The following is a 20,000-nucleotide window of genomic DNA, read 5'->3' as shown; positions in this document are numbered from 1 at the left end:
ATGTATATGTAGATATTTATGTATGTCTATATATGCATTTAAACATACACACACACACACACACACAGACACACACACACATATATATATATATATATATATATATTTACATATATATAAATATATACATGTACATGTATATATACACATGTGCATATATGTATATATAAATACATACATGCACACATACGCACTTAAACACACACACATATATGTATATGAATATATATATATATATATATATATATATATATATATATATATATATATATATATATCATATACATATACATGCATACATACATAGATATATCTACATGTATATATACACATGTGCATATATGAATGTATAAATGCATACATGCACACTTAAACACACACACACACACACACACACACACACACACACACACACACACACATATATATATATATATATATATATATATATATATATATATATATATATATATATATACATATATATGTATATATATGTATGTATATATATACACAAATACGTATATATAAATACACACACATATTTATATATATACATATAGATAGATGGATAGATATATGCATATATAGATATACATACATATATATGTATATATATGTGTGTGTATGCATGTATATATGCATATGCATGTATGTATACATGTATATATGTATATATATATATTTATGTATATGTATACATATATAAATATTTACACATATATACATATATGTGCATATATTTACATACATATATATACATATACATAGATATATAGAGAGACAGAGGCAGAGAGAGACATGTATATATGTATATATATATGCATATATTTACATACATTTATATATATACTCATATATATACATATATATTCATATATATATATATAGAGAGAGAGATAGACAGACAGACAGAGAGACATATATATGCGCATATATACATACATTATATATATATAGAGAGAGAGTGACAGAGAGATAACAAAGCTATTAGTCATCAAAATACTATGAGGCAACTAACTTCTCCAAGAGGACTTAAGGCCTAGAAGCAGAATTTCCGACCACTGCACAATCAACAGCACAAGAAACTCAAACGTCCAAGATGAGGTTAGTAGCAGTAATGTAAAGGCATAACGCAACTACCACTCACAGTATTTGCATTCCAAGAACATACAGCCTCGTTATACTCATACACACTTATTTATATAAAGACACAAGAATATCAAGCTTTGTAGTGAGTCCCAATGTAATTTCACAGGTCCAATATCGCCCTAACCATCGGTCTCCTGTTGGCTGCCTTTGTCCTCATGGCGACTCTCTCTCCTGCAGGTGAGCTAACCAATTAACAGGGTTATATGCACACGTTTTGCTGAAATGTTGCTCTCCAAAAGGGCTAGTTCCTTGTATTGTTGAAATGTTCATGTCTTTTTTATTGCTGTCTGCCGAATAATCTAGCTTGTCTTGAAACTACTCGGTTTTGTGTTTCCTTCTCATTGTGTTTATCAATCATTTCTGTTTGATACTCAAGCATTCTATTTTATTGACTTCAATTGGAATGTTCAGAGTATGGCAATTCAGAAGTCTTCATATTGTTATCCACCGAAAGAAACCTCAAACAAATGATGTGTCTCATTCCCGCAACCTTTTTTTCTCCTTTCAGCTTGCAGTGTCATGACAACCCACAACTGCTCAGAAATAACTGTCGACTGCAACGAGGACCCTGATCACCAATGCTGCAGGTTGATCAGTTGAGGGAATTGTCTCCAGCTGGCACTTTATGGGGAATGAGTGATGTCGATCCAGAGGCGAATAAACGACAAAAATATATGCGTTTTCTCTTTCATAAGTTGCTAAGATTCAGATAATGTGTATGTTTATGTTATATGCAATGTATATATATATATACATATATGTACACATATACACTCATTGTTACACGTTCTCACACTATTGGGCTGTCCCCTGCAGCTTCGACTCTAAGCATTTTCAGTTTACATAAAAAAGCATATGGCAGAGATGGGGTCGTGGGCGGTGATCAGCTACAGAGGCCGATTATCATCTGCATAGTGCAGAGGGTGGCGGCGAATGCTTGGGGTGATTCTTTCTGTATATATACAAATGTATATATATACATATATGTGTTTGCATATATATACATGCATAGATATATATATATACATATATATATATGCATATATATATATATGTATGTTGTTATGTAGCTTTTGTTCTTAGGAATTGTGATGGGTATAAGATTACTCTAATATCCACACATAGAGAAATATAAGGTTGGTGTCAAACACAGCAGCTGATAAGGTAACAATATATTATAACTTCAAAATAATCACGGTATAAAGACACGATATAATATATATGTGACAAGAAATGACTCTGGAAATAAAGATCAAGATTAGCACTGGTACACAAATCGTAGATGCAGATGAGTTGAAGGTTGGTGAGAGCAGTCGAGGTCAGTAGACCAAGTGTGACTTCGCTACCGTCAGTATATCTCAGGACGGCTCGCTAGGCGGGGCGATGACCCGTCTACAGGAAAATAGGTGTGGCTGATCCAAGTGTCAGCTTAGGTCGCTATTTCCTGATTGGCTGGCTTCGGATCATCGCAATTCATAGGTCCGCCCTCTGGTCAGCCTTTGAGGGTGATTTTCCTATGATGCGGAAATGACCAGATTCTCCAGAAGGGCCAAAGTCGCAGGTGCTGCCTGGGACGTGTCTTTGCCCGATCCCTGGGGAATATGCGAAACCCGGTAATTAAGAAGGTCACATCTGTGTATTGTAATTTGATCATATTTTCTCAGGTCAGACATTTGCGTTGCTAATATTTAAATATAAATACCTTTATATCGCTCTACCATGCTACCCGAAATCGTCCCGATTTGGTAAGAAATAAAGTAGGAAGCTTTATACTTAACTTAGGGTAAGAGTTCCTTGATCAGGGGAACCCTATAAGAGTGATATACGAAGAGACAGCAAACATCTGGCAGTGTCTTGATTGATGCACAGTACTACACGGTAGTGCAGCATGGCAGGCCTCGAGATCAGCTCCGGAAGTTACAGGTTTAACACACCTGGGAGGTGTGCTCTTCTGCATCCGTCAATATCGTAGCTTGAAAAAGTACAAGTACCTGGCGCCTTACATGGCTTTAGAGAGGTAAGTGGGGACGTAGGGTAGAATGTATAGGTCGAGATATGAAAAGGAAAATAGTTTGTGCAGCAAGAAAAAAAAAAAAAAAAACGTAAGTTAGTAATATATCGAATATTGTATCAAAATGATTTTACATGTTTATTATTTTTATTATTATTATTTTTTATATGTATTATTATTATTATTTTTTTTTTTTTTTTTTTTTGGTTTTGATTTTTTTGTTCTTATAATATCATATGACATAAGGGTAACTGGTATATGCAACAGAATCATGGGTAGGTATTACTTGCTTGTTTTTCTTTGCAACTCGCCTGTAGGTGATGCAGTAGCACGCTCCCAGGGTTATTAGCAATATACACATTTCGTCGACGGTAACGTATACGAGATAAATGTAGGTTGCGTGGAACGGGCTGAGCGGGGTAAATGCATCAAGCTGTTGCAAAGTAGGCATCTGTTGAAAGGTTATACTAGGAAGAGAAATGTTATAGGATAGCAATGATACCGACATGGGCTGCAGGTAGGAGGTATTCATTGCAATCTTCCTTGTGTAGGTATGGGTGGCTGGAATAAATAAGGATAAGGAAGTCAGTTCACATGAGGCTGGAAGAACAAAAGTACCTTGTAGAACAATGTTAGGGTTATGCTTGTTACACATAACTGTAGTTGTAGTAGCCTTTAAGTAAAATAATAGGGTAATGTCGGGAAATGAGAGAAGAAACGGCCTAACCGAACCACGGATTTCAGAGAATGTGCACTGACCTATAATGTTATGGCTTGTAATGAGTACCCTGGAGCAAGATGGCATGTTTGTGTCAGTGCCAGAGGCGATGAAGTGCAAACAAATGTGCGAGGAGCGGTCTTTGCACAGTTGTCTAAGAAATCTGCTGGTGGGAAAGAAATGGACTGGCCGTGAAGGGATTTTAGGATTAGTGAATGTTGTGTGTTTAAAGTGAAGAAAGTGTTATTTGTTTTGTATGGGAATGGGGGAGAGTTGAATAAGTACAGAGAGACCTGAAATTGTGAGGTAAGATTTTAGAGTAGAGCAGAAATTAATTCGTTGCTTTAGAGGAAAAAGAGGCTTAACATTAGCAGAGGAGATATTGTGGAGAATAGGGCGTAAGTCATGTGGAGTAATGAGACTAGGAAGCACTTCGCCTGCTGTTGCTGAAATCAACGAGTTGGTTATTGAGTTAATATTATTTATAATCTTATTAATTGTCACTTGGTAAGATAGCACATTAAACGTGAGCTCTGTGAAGTGGTTAGAATTAATGAGCTTTGTGGAGAGGTTTTCAAAGGTTGAGCTAACGCTGTGAAATGCTCTCTGTAACTCGTGAACATTAATGGCAATATTGTTGACGGCATGAATCGATGCGTCAAATCTGTGAGTAATTGTTCTGAGGTTATTCTGATATTCTGAGAACTTAGAAGTGAAAGTATCAACATCTACAACGCCAAATAACGCGTGGGCAATCTTTTCGACAGCATTAATTAATCCTCGTCGTGAACGATATTTATGTTCTACAAAAGAAGAAACATGATTATGGATAGAATCAAGTGCACTGTCAAGAAGAGAGAATTGCTGCTGCGTTAACTGTTCACGAGTTACCTGCGCTTGAAGTGATGCTATCTTATGTAGATGGAAGGTAGCCAGGCCAGAGAAATCAGCAATCGGCTGAAGCGAAATTTTGATTTACACATTGTTTGTTATTGGTAAGACTAGCCCATGGTCCTCAACGAAGGTTCTTGGTACTGCGCGAAGCCTAGGGGGTAGGGCATGGCGGTCGGCAGACGACAAAGTGGAGAATGATAAGCCCAAGAGTAGTAAGATCTAGAAGATAAAAATCAATTAGTGTTCGTCGGCCGGAGGAGAATAGTACTTGTGAGCAAGCTTTAGGACGTCGAAATGAGACCAAGATTGTTCACCTGACTGTATGCATTTAATGTAGGCCTTGTTGTTCTTTATACTAATTACTCTAAATGGACCTTCAAATCTAGGAGCAAGCTTTCACTTAATATTGAGTTGTTGGTTGACTTTCCTAAATACTAGTGTTCCTACTTCAATGTCCTTGTGGCGGGCCACTATATGTTGAAATGACAGTATTTTATCTCTGGAATTAGTCAAATGCTTCTTTGTGATTTGAAAGATTGACTTGTTTCTATTTAGAAGATAATCAGCATGATTATCATTATATGAAGGAACTTAATTTTCATCAAAGAGATCATAAGGTAGTCTTTTATCCATTCCATATAGAAGAAAATGTGGGGTATCACCTAAGGAAGAATGGAATGTACTATTAATACAAGACTGGATTGTCAATAGTGATCCATCCCATGTGTCCGATGTCGCATCAACAAGCGATCTCATTAATGAGAGGGTGGAGGAGTTGAGCCTTTCTGTAATACCATTACTTTGTGGGCGATAAGGGAGAATGTTAACACGAGTTACATTCATATATCACATAACTTATCCATGACCTTGTTATGAAATTCAGTCCCGTTATCAGTTGAAAAATACATGGGGGCTGAATATCTATGGCAGAAGTCATGAAAAGCATGTGCAACATTTGCTGAATTGTTGGGCTCGGGGACTAGTTTACAAAAACGAGTGAAGTTATCAATGAAGACTAAAATATAACGATTTCCATTGCGAGAAGGTAGAAAACCTGACAATGTGTCGCAAGAGACCTTCTGGAAAGGAAAGTCTGGAATGTCATATTTCAATGCAGGGGCTGGTAATTGCCTTGTAATATGGGCATTGCTTACAAGACTGAACATGCTTAGCAACTTTGCTAATGAGGTGTGGGGAAAAAAAACGTTGCTGAGCTAAGTGAATTGCCTTATACTTACCACAGTGTGCAGCTTCTTTCGATTCATGAAAAAGAGGAAGGATTCGACCTTCAAGAGATTCAGGAATAACTACAAGTTTACGTGATGCCTTGAGCTTTCTTGTCCTATATCGAGACTTGTAGCAAAGTAGACCGTTAGTATCGAGGTAAAGCTGACTTACTCGAACATGTCTGCTAGGGGGAGGTCTTTTATTCCTTTCTAAGGCTTGAATTAAGGGGCCGTACAGGTTATCGTTACGTTGCGCTATCCGGATCTCGTCCTCCGTGGGTGGGTCCATGGGAGGTACAGCTGGAGCAGCCAAGACCTGGACGGTAACAGAATGAATGGGGTCGGAGCGGTGACCATTAACATGTGCAGGCCGGATCTTGTCCTCCGAAGGATCCTCAACGGTAGGCGCGGCAGTATTTACCAAGATCGGTGCAATGTCAGAGAATTTCACCTTGCGGGAGGCAAAGGTGGGCGAGGAGCTAGATTCAAGCAGGTTGTGAGCGTCAGAGAGAGGAGCGTGTGATAGCGCGTCGGCAACGACATTTTGTTTCCCGGGTAAATAAACAATGGTGACGTCAAACTCTGCTAGAATTTCAATTGCACGGGCGCGTCGTCCATGAGGGTCCCTACCTTTAAATATGGACGTTAGGGGGGAATGATCAGTGTGCACTTCTATTTGATATCCCAAGATTAGCTCTCGAAAGTGACGTAGGGCCCATGTGATACTTAGTAGTTCACAGTCCGTCATATGATAGCGTTTCTCCGCTGAATTGAGGGTGCGACTTACAAAAGCAATGGGCTGCATTTTTCCAGAATGGCCATGTTTCTGGTGGAGTACAGCTCCGAGCCCGAGGTTTGAGGCATCAGTGGTGAGGACAAATGGCAAATTGAAATCGGAGAAGGCTAAGAGTGGAGCCTTAATTAGTCGCAACTTAAGAGTTGTAAATGCAGCTTTTTTCCTTGTCTGTCCATTGCCAAGTAGAATCCTTTTTAAGGAGATGATTAAGCGGTGTGGCGATGGACCCGTAACCTTGAATGAACGGCCTGTAAAAACCTGAAAGGCCTAAAAATGATTTCAATTCCTTCTGGTTCTTAGGTGTTGGAAAGTTGGCAATGGCTTTAACTTTTGAATCATTAGGTGCAATACCTTTAGATGACAAGGTATGGCTTAAGAATTCTAATTTAGACTTGAAGAACTGACACTTGCTAGGTTGATAACCTATTGAAAACCTATCGAAATTTATTCTAGTGTTCAGAGAGGGAGGGTGAGCAAATTAAAATATCTATATACACGAGGACCTGATCATTAATTAATCCTGATAGTACAAGTGACATTAATCTGCAACTTGCAGGAAGCCTTTAGCAAGGTCAAAAGTTGAAAAAAACTTATTATGAGAGCCAATGTCTTGTAACAACAATCTAAGATAAGGAATGGGGAATTGTTCTGGCACTGTTACTTTATTCAACTTGCGATAGTCGACCACTGGGCGGAAAGTACTATCCTTCTTTGGAACAAGGAGGAGGGGGGAGGCCCAGGGTCAATTGCTTGGTTGAATAAGATTCATGTCTAACATTGTTTTAACCTCCTTTTCCAAGGCCTGTCGCTTCGAATGAGGGATCTTATAACTTGGTATGTATGACGGCTTAGCATCACGCTCGAGGGTAATGGAGTGTTGAAGCAATGTTGTTTTTCCGATAGGACGGTCCTTGGTTGGCAGTACGCTTGGGAATTCTTTAAATAAGTTATTCAAAATATCATATCCTTCATGAAAATCTAAATTTTGCCTCAGAACATGATCAGAGCTCTGCTCATCAGGGGTAAATGATGTAGAAAAAACAGGGGAGGGAACAGGTAAATCAAATTCGCAGATAGGCAAGTCTGTGAATTCATAAGATATTACAGGTACACCAGTGTTAATAGTCAGTGGGACGGGGGTAAGATTAAATACATGCACCTGACATCTATTATCAGTGATATTATACAAGGAAGGTAATGTTGCACAACCTTTTACTCGTATATTATCAGGTAATATCAAATCAGTACCATTTGCCGAAGACAAGAAACGTCTATCAGTAAATCCTGAAATGCCGGAATAGTAGTGGTAGCACTAGCAATAAACTTAGGAGCATTATCATTAGCGGTCCAAGATTTCGCACAGTCGTCAACGTGTTTTGCGCGTGAAGGTGTGCGTGATGCGGGTGCCGGTATCGTAGCCGGAGAGGAGGAGCGCGCAGCGAGAGGAGAGGTGAAGCGAGGGCGGGTGGGGAGGAGAGGAAGGAGAGTGAGGTGTAGTCATGGTGTGACTATGGTCATGTTTGACTTCATAGATTGTCATTGCGGGTGTGAAGGGGTCGGCATGCGTCCATAGGCAAGAGGGAGTCCTTAACAGGTAATTCTGACCATTAAAAGTAATGCTATTACTCTGAGGGTGGAGGGAAATTCCTGTACAGCATAAGAAATCATGACCCAACAAGAGGACCGGGGGGGTAAAAGATCATTACTACGAACAAAACTTGTGAGCAAAAATTTCACTACCAAGAGAAATGTTAAGGAATTTGTTGCCTAAAGCTGATACCTTATTTCCTGTTATCGGTTGCAAATCTAATGATAATTCAAAATTCCGCAAAGTATCCAACGAGACCACAGAACAAGATCCCGTGTCTAAGAAGAAATATGCAGGCTTGTCATTTAATATAGATGGAAGCAGTGGCGGCTGAGTTATATCATTAGGGATGCAACTAGTTGAGACAATGTGATGTGTTACCGGTATTGTGCTTGTAGTGTTGCTGTGTCTGGGTGTTTTTGGCTTTTCCCTAAAAAATGGCGGTTTGCTTGGCGTTGCTGGAGCAATCTGTACGTTTGACTCACCTGGTTTGGGAACGCCGAGCAGTGAGCCCATGGATGTGAGCGCGTGCCATGATATGGGCAGTACGGTGTCGAATAACATGAGTCTGCACCATGACCTCTCGCACAACACTGATCCCTGTCAGGTGCCCAATTCGTGACACAAGGTTGTTTATATCTGGGAACATGAGGTGAGTTAGATGACGGGGGAAAGCGAGTCTTATGTCTTATTATATCTGTGAGGGGGGGTTTGTCTTGACTGTTGTGTTTTCGTGTCATGGTTGTGAAACTGCGGGTTAGGGTTGCGTTGTGGTTTGTCGTTTGGTTGTCTGTGTTTGTTTGTGTTACGCAAGGGTGTGTTGTCTTGTGTGATCGTTTTTGCCTTAGTAGTGGGAATACCTGCATTGACAGATACTGTGGGAGCCTTCTCTTTGATTGACTTGGCAAATTCACCGGGTAACTTAAGTAAGTCAGTATCTTCACAAGGTTCCCAAACTTGTTCTTGTACAGAAGAAGGTAACGAAGCAACTAGGATAGATTTCACCATATACGTCATAGAGGAGACGTGATGTTCATTGAACAAGGATTTGATGTGGGAGTCATGGTTGTGGGGAATACTCTTAACCCATTTTGAAACTTGAACCCGAAGCTGATTGATAGAATATCGAATGTCTTCGGACAAAGAAGCAGGCTTTAAATGAATAAGTCTCGCGAACTGAATATGATGACTGACATCCAAGGATTTGAACGATCTAAAAAATATCTTTGAAATAACTCCAACTGCACAAATCGGATGGCAATGTCTTGAAGGCGTTAATCGCGTTTCGTACTTTCGCCGAGGTCAGCTCTAAACGTGTTTCAGCCGCGTTTACGCATTTATTACCGAAAGAAGGGTCATCTCTAGACATTCTTATCTTGCGCTGCCACCAGATTATGTGATGGGTATAAGATTACTCTAATATCCACACATAGAGAAATATAAACACAGCAGCCGATACGATAACAATATATTATAACTTCAAAATAATCACGGTATAAAGACACGATATAATATATATGTGGCAAGAAATGACTCTGGAAATAAAGATCAAGATTAGCACTGGTATACAAATCGTAGATACAGATGAGTTGAAGGTTGGTGAGCAGTCGAGGTCAGTAGACCAAGTGTGACTTCGCTACCGTCAGTATATCTCAGGACGGCTCGCTAGGCGAGGCGATGACCCGTCTACAGGAAAATAGGTGTGCCTGATCCAAGTGTCAGCTTAGGTCGCTATTTCCTGATTGACTGGCTTCGGATCATCGCAATTCATAGGTCCGCCCTCTGGTCAGCCTATGAGGATGATTTTCCTATGATGCGGAAATGACCAGATTCTCCAGAAAGGCCAAAGTCGCAGGTGCTGCCTGGAACGTGTCTTTGCCCGATCCCTGGGGAATATGCGAAACCCAGTAATTAAGAAGGTCACATCTGTGTTATATAATTTGATCATATTTTCTCAGGTCAGACATTTGCGTTGTTAACCGTTAAATATAAGTACCTTTATAGCAATGACATCGGTTGTTCCAGAACAGGGTGCATAACGAAAACCAAACTAAGTAAAAGAAAATTGATGTCAAGTATGACCGAAAGAATCAATTATCCTTTTGTTCCTTTTACATTACGGCTATAATTCCTTCAAGTATTCATTTGTACATAGACGTCCTTATTTTCAACTTTGTTGCAATCGCCGTCGTTATAACTCACTGATTGTTACCATATTCTTACGATCTATTCATATTCTCATTCATTATCATTACTTCTTGAAGTTTTCTTAACACAATATTATTTGTTTATCAGTAATATAGCATGTATAATAAATTAGTAACTAAAGCAGGAGTTTGAAAGTCGCTTTTCAACTGATTTATATAGATTATATTTACACCAATTCACAAAAAAGCATAATTCTTGAGCACATTCATTCAGATAATTCCATGATGATAATAACGTAGAATAATATATAAACATACATATAGGACAATAAATCAGGGCAACTTACAATAATATATATATATAAAATACCGTCTACCACCAGCCAGCCATCGTCACCTCCTTCCACTACCTCGTCCAAGGTCGTTCTCCCTCCTTCAAACTTAGCTACCCTCTACAACCCCTTAAAGAGTCGAATAGACCGAAACCCGAAACTCAAGTGTCGTCGTACAAGTTTCGAGTCCCGTCAGTCCGGCGCTGTCTCGAGGATAACAGTGTGAGGTCATCTATGGAGATCATGCAAGGATTGTCATGCACAGGTCGATGGTCGAGTGGGCGTTCAGGGTTAGCCATGTAATAATGTGTATATGTATGTGTATATATGTATATATACATACACGTATATGTATATATATGTATATATATACATGTTTAGTCATCTAACTACCTGCCTGCCTGATGGTGTGCTTGTCATTTTCATGATGATATCTTGACCTTGAACACTGACGTGACTAGAACAAAATATGATTCCTAAAAATAAACGAAGCAAAACTACCAGTCACCAAAATACTATGTGGCAACTGCCTTCTCCAGGAGGACTTAAGGCTCCGAAGCAGAATTTCCTTCAGACGTCTTCCGACCACTGCAGAATTAACAGCATAAGAGACTTAAACATGAGGTTAGTAGTATTTGTGTTAAGGCAAAGTCTGGTAGATACACACATTTACACATTCATGTATTTAGATCCTAAGAACACGCAACCTCGTCACACAAACACACACATGGATATACAGACACAAAGAATTTCAAGCTTAGTAGTGAATATCATTCTAATTTCACAGGTCGAATATCGCCCTAACCATCGGTCTCCTGTTGGCTGCCTTTGTCCTCATGGCGACTCTCTCTCCTGCAGGTGAGCTAACCAGTCAACAATATTTTATGCACGTGTATCGTCGAAATTATTCGTTCCTTGTACTCCCTGCCCTTACTTTTTTCTCTTTGATGTGAAGTCTTCCTGTTGTACTGGAAATTACGATGGGAGAGGAGAAGTGAAAAATCTGAAGTGTCCATGTCCTTTTTTTATCTGCTGGATAGTCTAGCTTGCCTCGAAACGTCTAATTGTATCTATTCTTATTGTTTTTAGTATATGGCTATTCAAAAAGTGTTCCACGAAGTACCAATGTTCCTCCTTCTCTCACGCTCATTATTCCCCCCTTTACAGCTTCTAGTGCCCAGCTTAGATACAGCTGCTGTCCCTCTCCCTTCCCGTGCTGTGCTCAGACAACAGAGCCTCCTCCCTGCTCTGTGGTGACTGTCAACTGCGCTCAAGATCCGGGCCACAGATGCTGCGGGGGAAGCGGATGAAGGATTCGTTGTCCCGCGTTGCCGGTCTTGGGGAACGATTGACTTCGCTCATGAGGCGAATAAATCGAAAATGGAAAAGATGTGTTTTCTTTTGAAATGGTTGTCAACATACCTGAAAAAAAAATCAGTATGTGTAAATATGTATATATGTGTATATACATATACATATGTTTATGTATGTGTGTGTGTCTGTTTGTGCATGCATATTCATATATATATACGTATATATACACATATACATATATCAATATCTGTCAATATATACACTCATATATGTATATATATACAAATATGAATGAATAAATATATATATATATATATATACACATATATTTAGATATGTATATATACATATATATATATACAAGTGTGTTTGTGTGTGTGCCAATATAATATACATGTATATATATATATGTGTATATATATATATATATATATATATATATATATATATATATTTATATATATACATATATATATATACATATATATATTTATATATATACGTATGTATATATATACATATGCAAAACTCCGATGAAACCAATAGAAATTACACAGATAATGAAAGAGCCAAAAACTTAACAGACGGGCGAATGAAAAACAAAACATTTTTCCACAACATTTCCCTGTCTATCTTATCCCCAATACTTTTTTGGACTCTTCCCAAAGTATTGAGAAAAAGAGAGAAAAAAAAGAAAAGTCGCTATCTTAGAAAAAACAACAACAACAACATAAGGCAGAGGTGGGGTCACAGTGGGGTGATCTTTGTGTATTGTAAAACACAAATGGGTTCCCCGAAAAAGAAAGAAAGAAAACAAACACTGGAGAATGATGAAGAGACATGCCGTATTGAGTTCCTGTACAGAGAGCAACAGTTGTACCATACCGTACACTTGCACAATCCCCTGTACAAATATACTTCCCTTCATGTCCATCAGTCCAAGCAAGTTCTTTCGATAGGAATCACAGGCTACGCACTACTAGAAAAAAGACAAATTTTTTGTTTATCCCTTTTTTTTTAAGACGTAATTTTTTGCTTATCATTTTCCATTTTTTTTCTAAGAAACTTTTATGGAGGAAATCTGACCGTCTAGAAATGAGAGGATTTCACTTCTGATGATCGCGATTGTGGTAAGGATATTCACTGATCATGAGTCCTTATGTAAGAGTTTGGTTATCAATGATGTGTCAACTTCACCATCTTATCATTGTCACTGTATTATTTTGATATTTTGGTTGTTACTCTTGTCGCCATTATTACCAATGGACGCTTTATTCATAGTGCTTTGAGATACGATTTTGATGGATGTATGTGTATATATGTATATATATATATATATATATATATATATATATATATATATATATATATTTCTATATATATGTATGTATATCATATATACATGTGTGTGTGCATATACGTAAGCATATAGACATGAATACATATACATATACATATGAATATATCTATATATACACACACACGCACACGCAAACAAGTATTGTTCAGAATTATATTACTTTTTCCAACAACCGACTTTAGCGGCGGAGGACTGAGAGAAGGAGGTGGCTTCTTCATCCTATGATTTGTGAAGGACATGAAGCAGGTCAATAAATACATGAGATGAAGAGGAGTGAGTTTCATGACAATATGTAAAAAGGGTGATGTTATATAAATGAATATATGTGTATATATGTATATATATATGTATATATGTATATATATATATATGTGTGTGTGTGTGTGTGTGTATGTATGTATATATGTATATGTGAATAAATACACTTGATCTAGAAAAATCTCAAAAGAATAAACGCTTAACAATTCTTAGTCTGGTACCTTGTTGAAAGAAATGGTTATTGTGGTTTGGTCGATGCTGCCTGTGGGTTGTAGGGCTTCGTTTTTATATGGTATTCTGCGTTCATTACAGAATCTTCGTGTTCGTGTTCTGTGATATGGAATTTTCTCCGTCAGAAGTTGTCTGTGAAGTTTTCCCATGCATTATGTTATGTGTCTATGGATTGGGTTTTGTTTTTTGCTGCAAAATCCGAAAGGAAGTAAAATGTCGCCTTGTATAACCTTTGCTGCAGATTGCTGAGTCCAGGATTCCAGATAGACACTTATTGTTATATATATGTGTGTGTATGTGTATATGTATATATATATATTTGTGTGTAAATATATATATATATATATATATATATATATATATATATATATATATATAAAACACAAACACACCCACTATCAGAATCTTTTAAAAAAGAAAACACATACTTTTTTCTTTTGTTTATTCGTCTCTGCATCGACATCACTCATTCCCCATAAAGTGCCAACTGGAGACAATTCCCTCAACTGATCCACCAGCAGCATTGGTGATCAGGGTCCTCGTTGCAGTCGACAGTTATTTCTGAGCAGTTGTGGGTTGACATGACACTGCAAGCTGAAAGGATTAAAAAGGTTGAGGGAATGAGACACATCACTTGTTTGAGGTTTCTTTCGGTGGATAACAATATGAAGACTTCTGAATTGCCATATACTGAACATCCCAATTGAAGTCAACTAAACAAACAGAATGTTTAATTAACAAACAAACAGCAATAATAAATAAACACAATGAGAAGGAAACACAAAACCGAGACGTTTCAAGACAAGCTAGATTACTCGGAAGCCAGTAATACCAAAAAGACATGAACACTTTAACAATACAAGGAAATAGCCATGTTCCAGAGTAACATTTCAGCAATACGTGTGCATATAACCCTGTTAATTGGTTAGCTCACCTGCAGGAGAGAGAGTCGCCATGAGGACAAAGGCAGCCAACAGGAGACCGATGGTTAGGGCGATATTGGACCTGTGAAATTACATTGGGATTCACTACAAAGCTTGATATTCTTTTGTGTCTTTACATACATGAGTGTATGAGTAAAGCGAAGCTGTGTGTTCTTAGAATACAAATACTGTGAGTCGTAGTTGCGTTATGCCTTTACATTACTTTACATTACTGCTACTAACCTCATCTTGGATGTTTGAGTTTCTTGTGCTGTTGATTGTGCAGTGGTCGGAAATTTTGTTTCGGGCCCTTAAGTCCTCCTGGAAAATCAGTTGCCACATAGTATTTTGGTAACTGATAATTTTGCATCGTCTAGTTTTAAGAATGATATTTTGCTCTAGTCATGTCACTGTTCAAGGTCAAGATGTTATCATGAAGATGACAAGCACATGATCAGGCAGGCAGGTAGTTAGACGTATGAATGTTTATTTATATATTTATATGTGTATATATACATATATACATATATATATATGTATATATAAATACACAGTCACACACATTCACATACATAATATATATATGTATATATATATACATATATACATATATTTATATATGTATATATACATACATACATATATATATGTACATATAAAAATATGTATATATATACTATAAATATATATGTATATGTACATATATACATATGCATATATATACATTATATATATATATATATATATATATATATATATATATATATATATATATAATATGCTAATACATCTATGTATGTGTATACATAGATATGTACATATATATGCATACATACATACCTACACACATATGTATATGTATATTATATATGTATATATATTTTTTCTAACAGACATACAGTAATAGAGAGAGGTTTTAAGAGAAGTCTTTTATGTCATGACCGATCGTGTGATTATTTTTCTTGTGAATATCCATACATTCCTATTCTTGAATACGATTTATACTACCATGTGCTCGTAGAAATGCAATTCACTTTACGTTTGCATTTGTTATCATTACTATTTCATATTAGAAATGTAATGTCCATTTATTTCATTCTTGTTTCAATATATATGTTCGTATCAAGAATTGAATGTTCTTACATGTCGTGACGTCAATTCACCTACCCCCCCCCCCCTCCGTATGAATGCAAAAGAAAATTAGTTTATGGCAACACACACACACACACACACACACACACACATACACACACACACACACACACACACATATATATATATATATATACATATATATATATATATACATATATATATATATATATGTATGTATTAACTATGCGAGTATATCTACATTTTCATTTATTTCATCGTATTGTAAATACGATTGAAAAGTGATGTTTCATCTTACTCTATTTCTTAATGCATGACCATATTTGTATTTATATTTCTATAACCTGACCTCGTTTGTCATTTGACCTCACTTGTGATCCGATAGTTAGATTTGACATTGTGAGCTGTCTATATTCTCTTCACATTTAGACAATACAATATTTTGGTTAATTTTGTTGAAGTAAATCTCTTTGTGTACTTATCCTGGTTGATTCATTGCATTTCGTATTTCAATTGCTTTGTATTTTAATTAATGAAATGTTCGTGTTTCATCACTTACTGTTATGATTTAGGCCTTACTAGGTTCCTTTACTAGCTTTTCCTAATTCACTGTCTTGTTACATTTGACTGTTTTATCCCTTATCATTGCATCATTGATTATTGTGATTTCAATATTTCATCACTTAATTGTAAGTAGCTTTAATCATCGTGTATAATTGTCATAGTTTAACTTTAAGAGATTGCCGACTAGGATTGTCACAGATCATGAGTCCTTATGTAAAATCTTGGTTATCAATAATGTGTCAACTTCACCATCTTATCATTGTCACTGTATTATTTTGATTATTTGGTTGTTACTCTTGTCACAATTGTTATCAATGGATGATCTATTCATAGTGCTTTGAGATATGATTTTGGTGATATATGTATATATATATATATATATATATATATATATATATATATATATATATATATATAAACATACATATATATTGAAACGTCTGCGACTTTCTCAGACGGGCGAAGACAAACACACACATGAAACTTTACATTTATTTATTCCTTTTCTTACCACAGAGAGGCACGGGGGTTATACATGTTTAACATATCACAAAACATTATATTTATAATCATGGTAAAATAAATTATTGTTCATGCTTTCAAAATCATACTTAAATGGGGTTTCCTTTACACTGAGTTCACTTGAATTAAGAGAAAGAATATGGTGAGTCACTGGCGTCACTGTTCCTGGTCACCGACATCAAGCCTTATTTCAATCACTGATTTATCACTTTTATCAAGAGCAACACGATACTAATTCTACTTAACATGAAGGTTCACGTCTGTTTCAATCCTTCTGCTATACGAGTTCTTCATGACACTCCACAGGACTCCTTATATTGTCAGAAAAGCCTGGTACTTTCGATCCTTCCGTCCTGACCGCCATGCCCAGCGTCGCTCTCCCTCTCCTCTCCCGAGCTTCGAGAAGCGTCCCCCAAAACAAGTGAACATCAACATGCGCATACGTAGCATGTATATATATATGTATATATGTATATATAATATGTATATGTATATACACATACATACATACATACATATGTATGTATATCATATACAAATGTGTGTGCGTGTGTGTGTATATATGTACATATACATAAACATATAGACATGAATACATGTACATATACATATATACACACATCTATCTATATGAACACACGCACACGCACACAAGTATTGTCCTTGTCCAGAATTATATTACTTTTTCCGACTACCGATTTTAGCGGCGGAGGACTGAGAGAAGGAGGTGGCGTCTTCATCCTATGATTTGTGAAGGACATGAAGCAGGTCAATAAATACATGAGATGAAGAGGAGTGAGTTTCATGACAATATGTAAAAAGGTTGATATTTTATAAATGTATATATGTATATGTATTTATATGTATATATATGTATATGTGAATAAGTACACTTGATCTAGAAAAATCTCCTCAAAAGAGTACACGTTTAACAATTCTTAGTCTGGTACCTTGTTGAAAGAAATGGTTATTGTGGTTTGGTCGATGCTGCCTGTGGGTTGTAGGGCTTCGTGTTTATATGGTATTCTGCGTTCATTTCAGAATCTTCGTTTCCGTGTTCTGTGATATGGAGTTGTCTCCGTCAGAAGTTGTCTGTGAAGGTTTCCCATGCCTTGTGTTATATGTGTCGATGGATAGAGTTTGGGGCATTTCCTTTGGATGCTGCAAGCTCCAAAGGGAAGTAAAATGTCGCCTTGTATAACCTTTGCTGCAGATTGCAGAGTCCAGGATTCCAGATAGACACTCATCCTTATATATATGTATATATGTATGAATGTGTGTGTGTATGTATGTATATATATATACATATACATATACACACATATATATATACATATACATATACACACATATATATATATATACATATACATATACACACACATATATATATACATATACATATACACATATATATGTATATAAAGATATATATGTATATATAAAACATACTCGCTATCAGAATCGTTTTAAAAAGAAAACACATACTTTTTTCTTCCGTTTATTCGCTTCTGGATCGACATCAATCATTCCCCATAAAGTGCCAACCTGGAGACAATTCCCTCAGTTGATCCACCAGCAGCATTGGTGATCAGGGTCCTCGTTGCAGTCGACAGTTATTTCTGTGCAGTTGTGGGTTGGCATGACACTGCAAGCTGAAAGGAGTAAAAAGGTTGAGGGAATGAGACACATCACTTGTTTGAGGTTTCTTTCGGTGGATAACAATATGAAGACTTCTGAATTGCCATATACTGGTCATTCCAATTGAAGTCAATAAAATAGAATGCTTGAGTGTCAAACAGAAATGATAAATAAACACAATGAGAAGGAAACACAAAACCGAGACGTGTCAAGACAAGCTAGATTACTCGGCAGATAGCAATCAAAAAGACATGAACATTTCAACAATACAAGGAACTAGCCATTTTGGAGAGTAACATTTCAGCAATACGTGTGCATATAACCCTGTTAAATGGTTAGCTCACCTGCAGGAGAGAGAGTCGCCATCAGGACAAAGGCAGCCAACAGGAGACCGATGGTTAGGGCGATATTGGACCTGTGAAATTACATTGGGATTCACTATAAAGCTTGATATTCTTGTGTCTTTATATAAATAAGTGTGTATGAATATAACGAGGCTGTGTGTTCTTAGAATACAAACACTGTGAGTGGTAGTTGCGTTATGCCTTTATATTACTGCTACTAACCTCATCTTGGATGTTTGAGTTTCTTGTGCTGTTGATTGTGCAGTGGTCGGAAATTCTGCTTCGGGGCCTTAAGACCTCCTGGAGAATCAGTTACCACATAGTATTTTGGTGACATGATTTTTCTTCGTTTATCTTTAGGAATTATATTTTGTTCTAGTCATGTCACTGTTCAAGGTCAAGATATTATCATGATGATGACAATTATCATGAAGATTGCCATCAGACAGGCAGGCAGTTAGATGACTATATATGTATTCATGTATATCTATATTTATATGTATATATATATATACATATATGCCTATATATGTATATATATACATATATGCCTATATATGTATATATATACATATATGCCTATATATGTATATATATACATATATGCCTATATATGTATATATATACATATATGCCTATATATGTATATATATACATATATGCCTATATATGTATAAATTATACATATATATATGTGTAAATACATTTATGTATGAGTATACATAGATATGTACATATATATGCATACATACATACCTACACACATGTATATGTATATATATGTATATTATATATGTATATGTATATTTATTTCCAACAGACATACAGCAATAGAGAGAGGTTAAAAGAGAAGTCTCTTATATCAT

General features: G+C 36.5%; 1 protein-coding gene and 3 long non-coding RNA genes across 4 annotated transcripts; 2 read left to right on the top strand and 2 right to left on the bottom strand.

Annotated features, from left to right (window-relative positions):
- The first annotated feature begins 1,040 nt into the window (after window positions 1–1,040).
- On the top strand, window positions 1,041–1,825 carry LOC147468257 (uncharacterized). The gene is made up of 3 exons (XR_015192576.1): window positions 1,041–1,107; window positions 1,259–1,329; window positions 1,661–1,825. It is a non-coding gene; the product is annotated as an uncharacterized LOC147468257 (long non-coding RNA).
- Window positions 1,826–11,318: 9,493 nt separating this feature from the next.
- LOC122267417 (uncharacterized) lies at window positions 11,319–12,252 on the top strand. The gene is made up of 3 exons (XM_043037462.2): window positions 11,319–11,488; window positions 11,652–11,722; window positions 12,032–12,252. The coding sequence occupies exons 1-3, from the start codon at window positions 11,334–11,336 to the stop codon at window positions 12,172–12,174; spliced, it is 369 nt and encodes a 122-aa protein (XP_042893396.2). The 5' UTR covers window positions 11,319–11,333; the 3' UTR covers window positions 12,175–12,252.
- Window positions 12,253–14,455: 2,203 nt separating this feature from the next.
- On the bottom strand, window positions 14,456–15,330 carry LOC122266055 (uncharacterized). Its single transcript, XR_006224370.2, has 3 exons — window positions 15,194–15,330; window positions 14,962–15,032; window positions 14,456–14,621 (listed from the first exon to the last, which is right to left on the bottom strand). It is a non-coding gene; the product is annotated as an uncharacterized LOC122266055 (long non-coding RNA).
- A 3,307-nt stretch (window positions 15,331–18,637) lies between these two features.
- LOC122266053 (uncharacterized) lies at window positions 18,638–19,394 on the bottom strand. Its single transcript, XR_006224368.2, has 3 exons — window positions 19,357–19,394; window positions 19,135–19,205; window positions 18,638–18,804 (listed from the first exon to the last, which is right to left on the bottom strand). It is a non-coding gene; the product is annotated as an uncharacterized LOC122266053 (long non-coding RNA).
- Between the last annotated feature and the right edge of the window lie 606 nt (window positions 19,395–20,000).

The sequence above is a fragment of the Penaeus japonicus genome, unplaced genomic scaffold (genome assembly GCF_977035675.1).
Source record: "Penaeus japonicus unplaced genomic scaffold, GWHDUDI00000001_assembly GWHDUDI00000030, whole genome shotgun sequence".
NCBI lineage: Eukaryota > Metazoa > Arthropoda > Malacostraca > Decapoda > Penaeidae > Penaeus > Penaeus japonicus.
The sequence above is the reverse complement of the archived record's forward strand: the minus strand, read 5'-3'. Positions and strand labels throughout refer to the sequence as shown.

Coding starts and splice junctions, on each gene's coding strand:
- LOC122267417 (XM_043037462.2), top strand. CDS start 11,334: ATGATTCCTAAAAATAAACGAAGCAAAACTACCAGTCACCAAAATACT. Junction 11,489..11,651: donor ATAAGAGACTTAAACATGAG/GTTAGTAGTATT, acceptor CTAATTTCACAG/GTCGAATATCGCCCTAACCA. Junction 11,723..12,031: donor GGCGACTCTCTCTCCTGCAG/GTGAGCTAACCA, acceptor CCCCCTTTACAG/CTTCTAGTGCCCAGCTTAGA.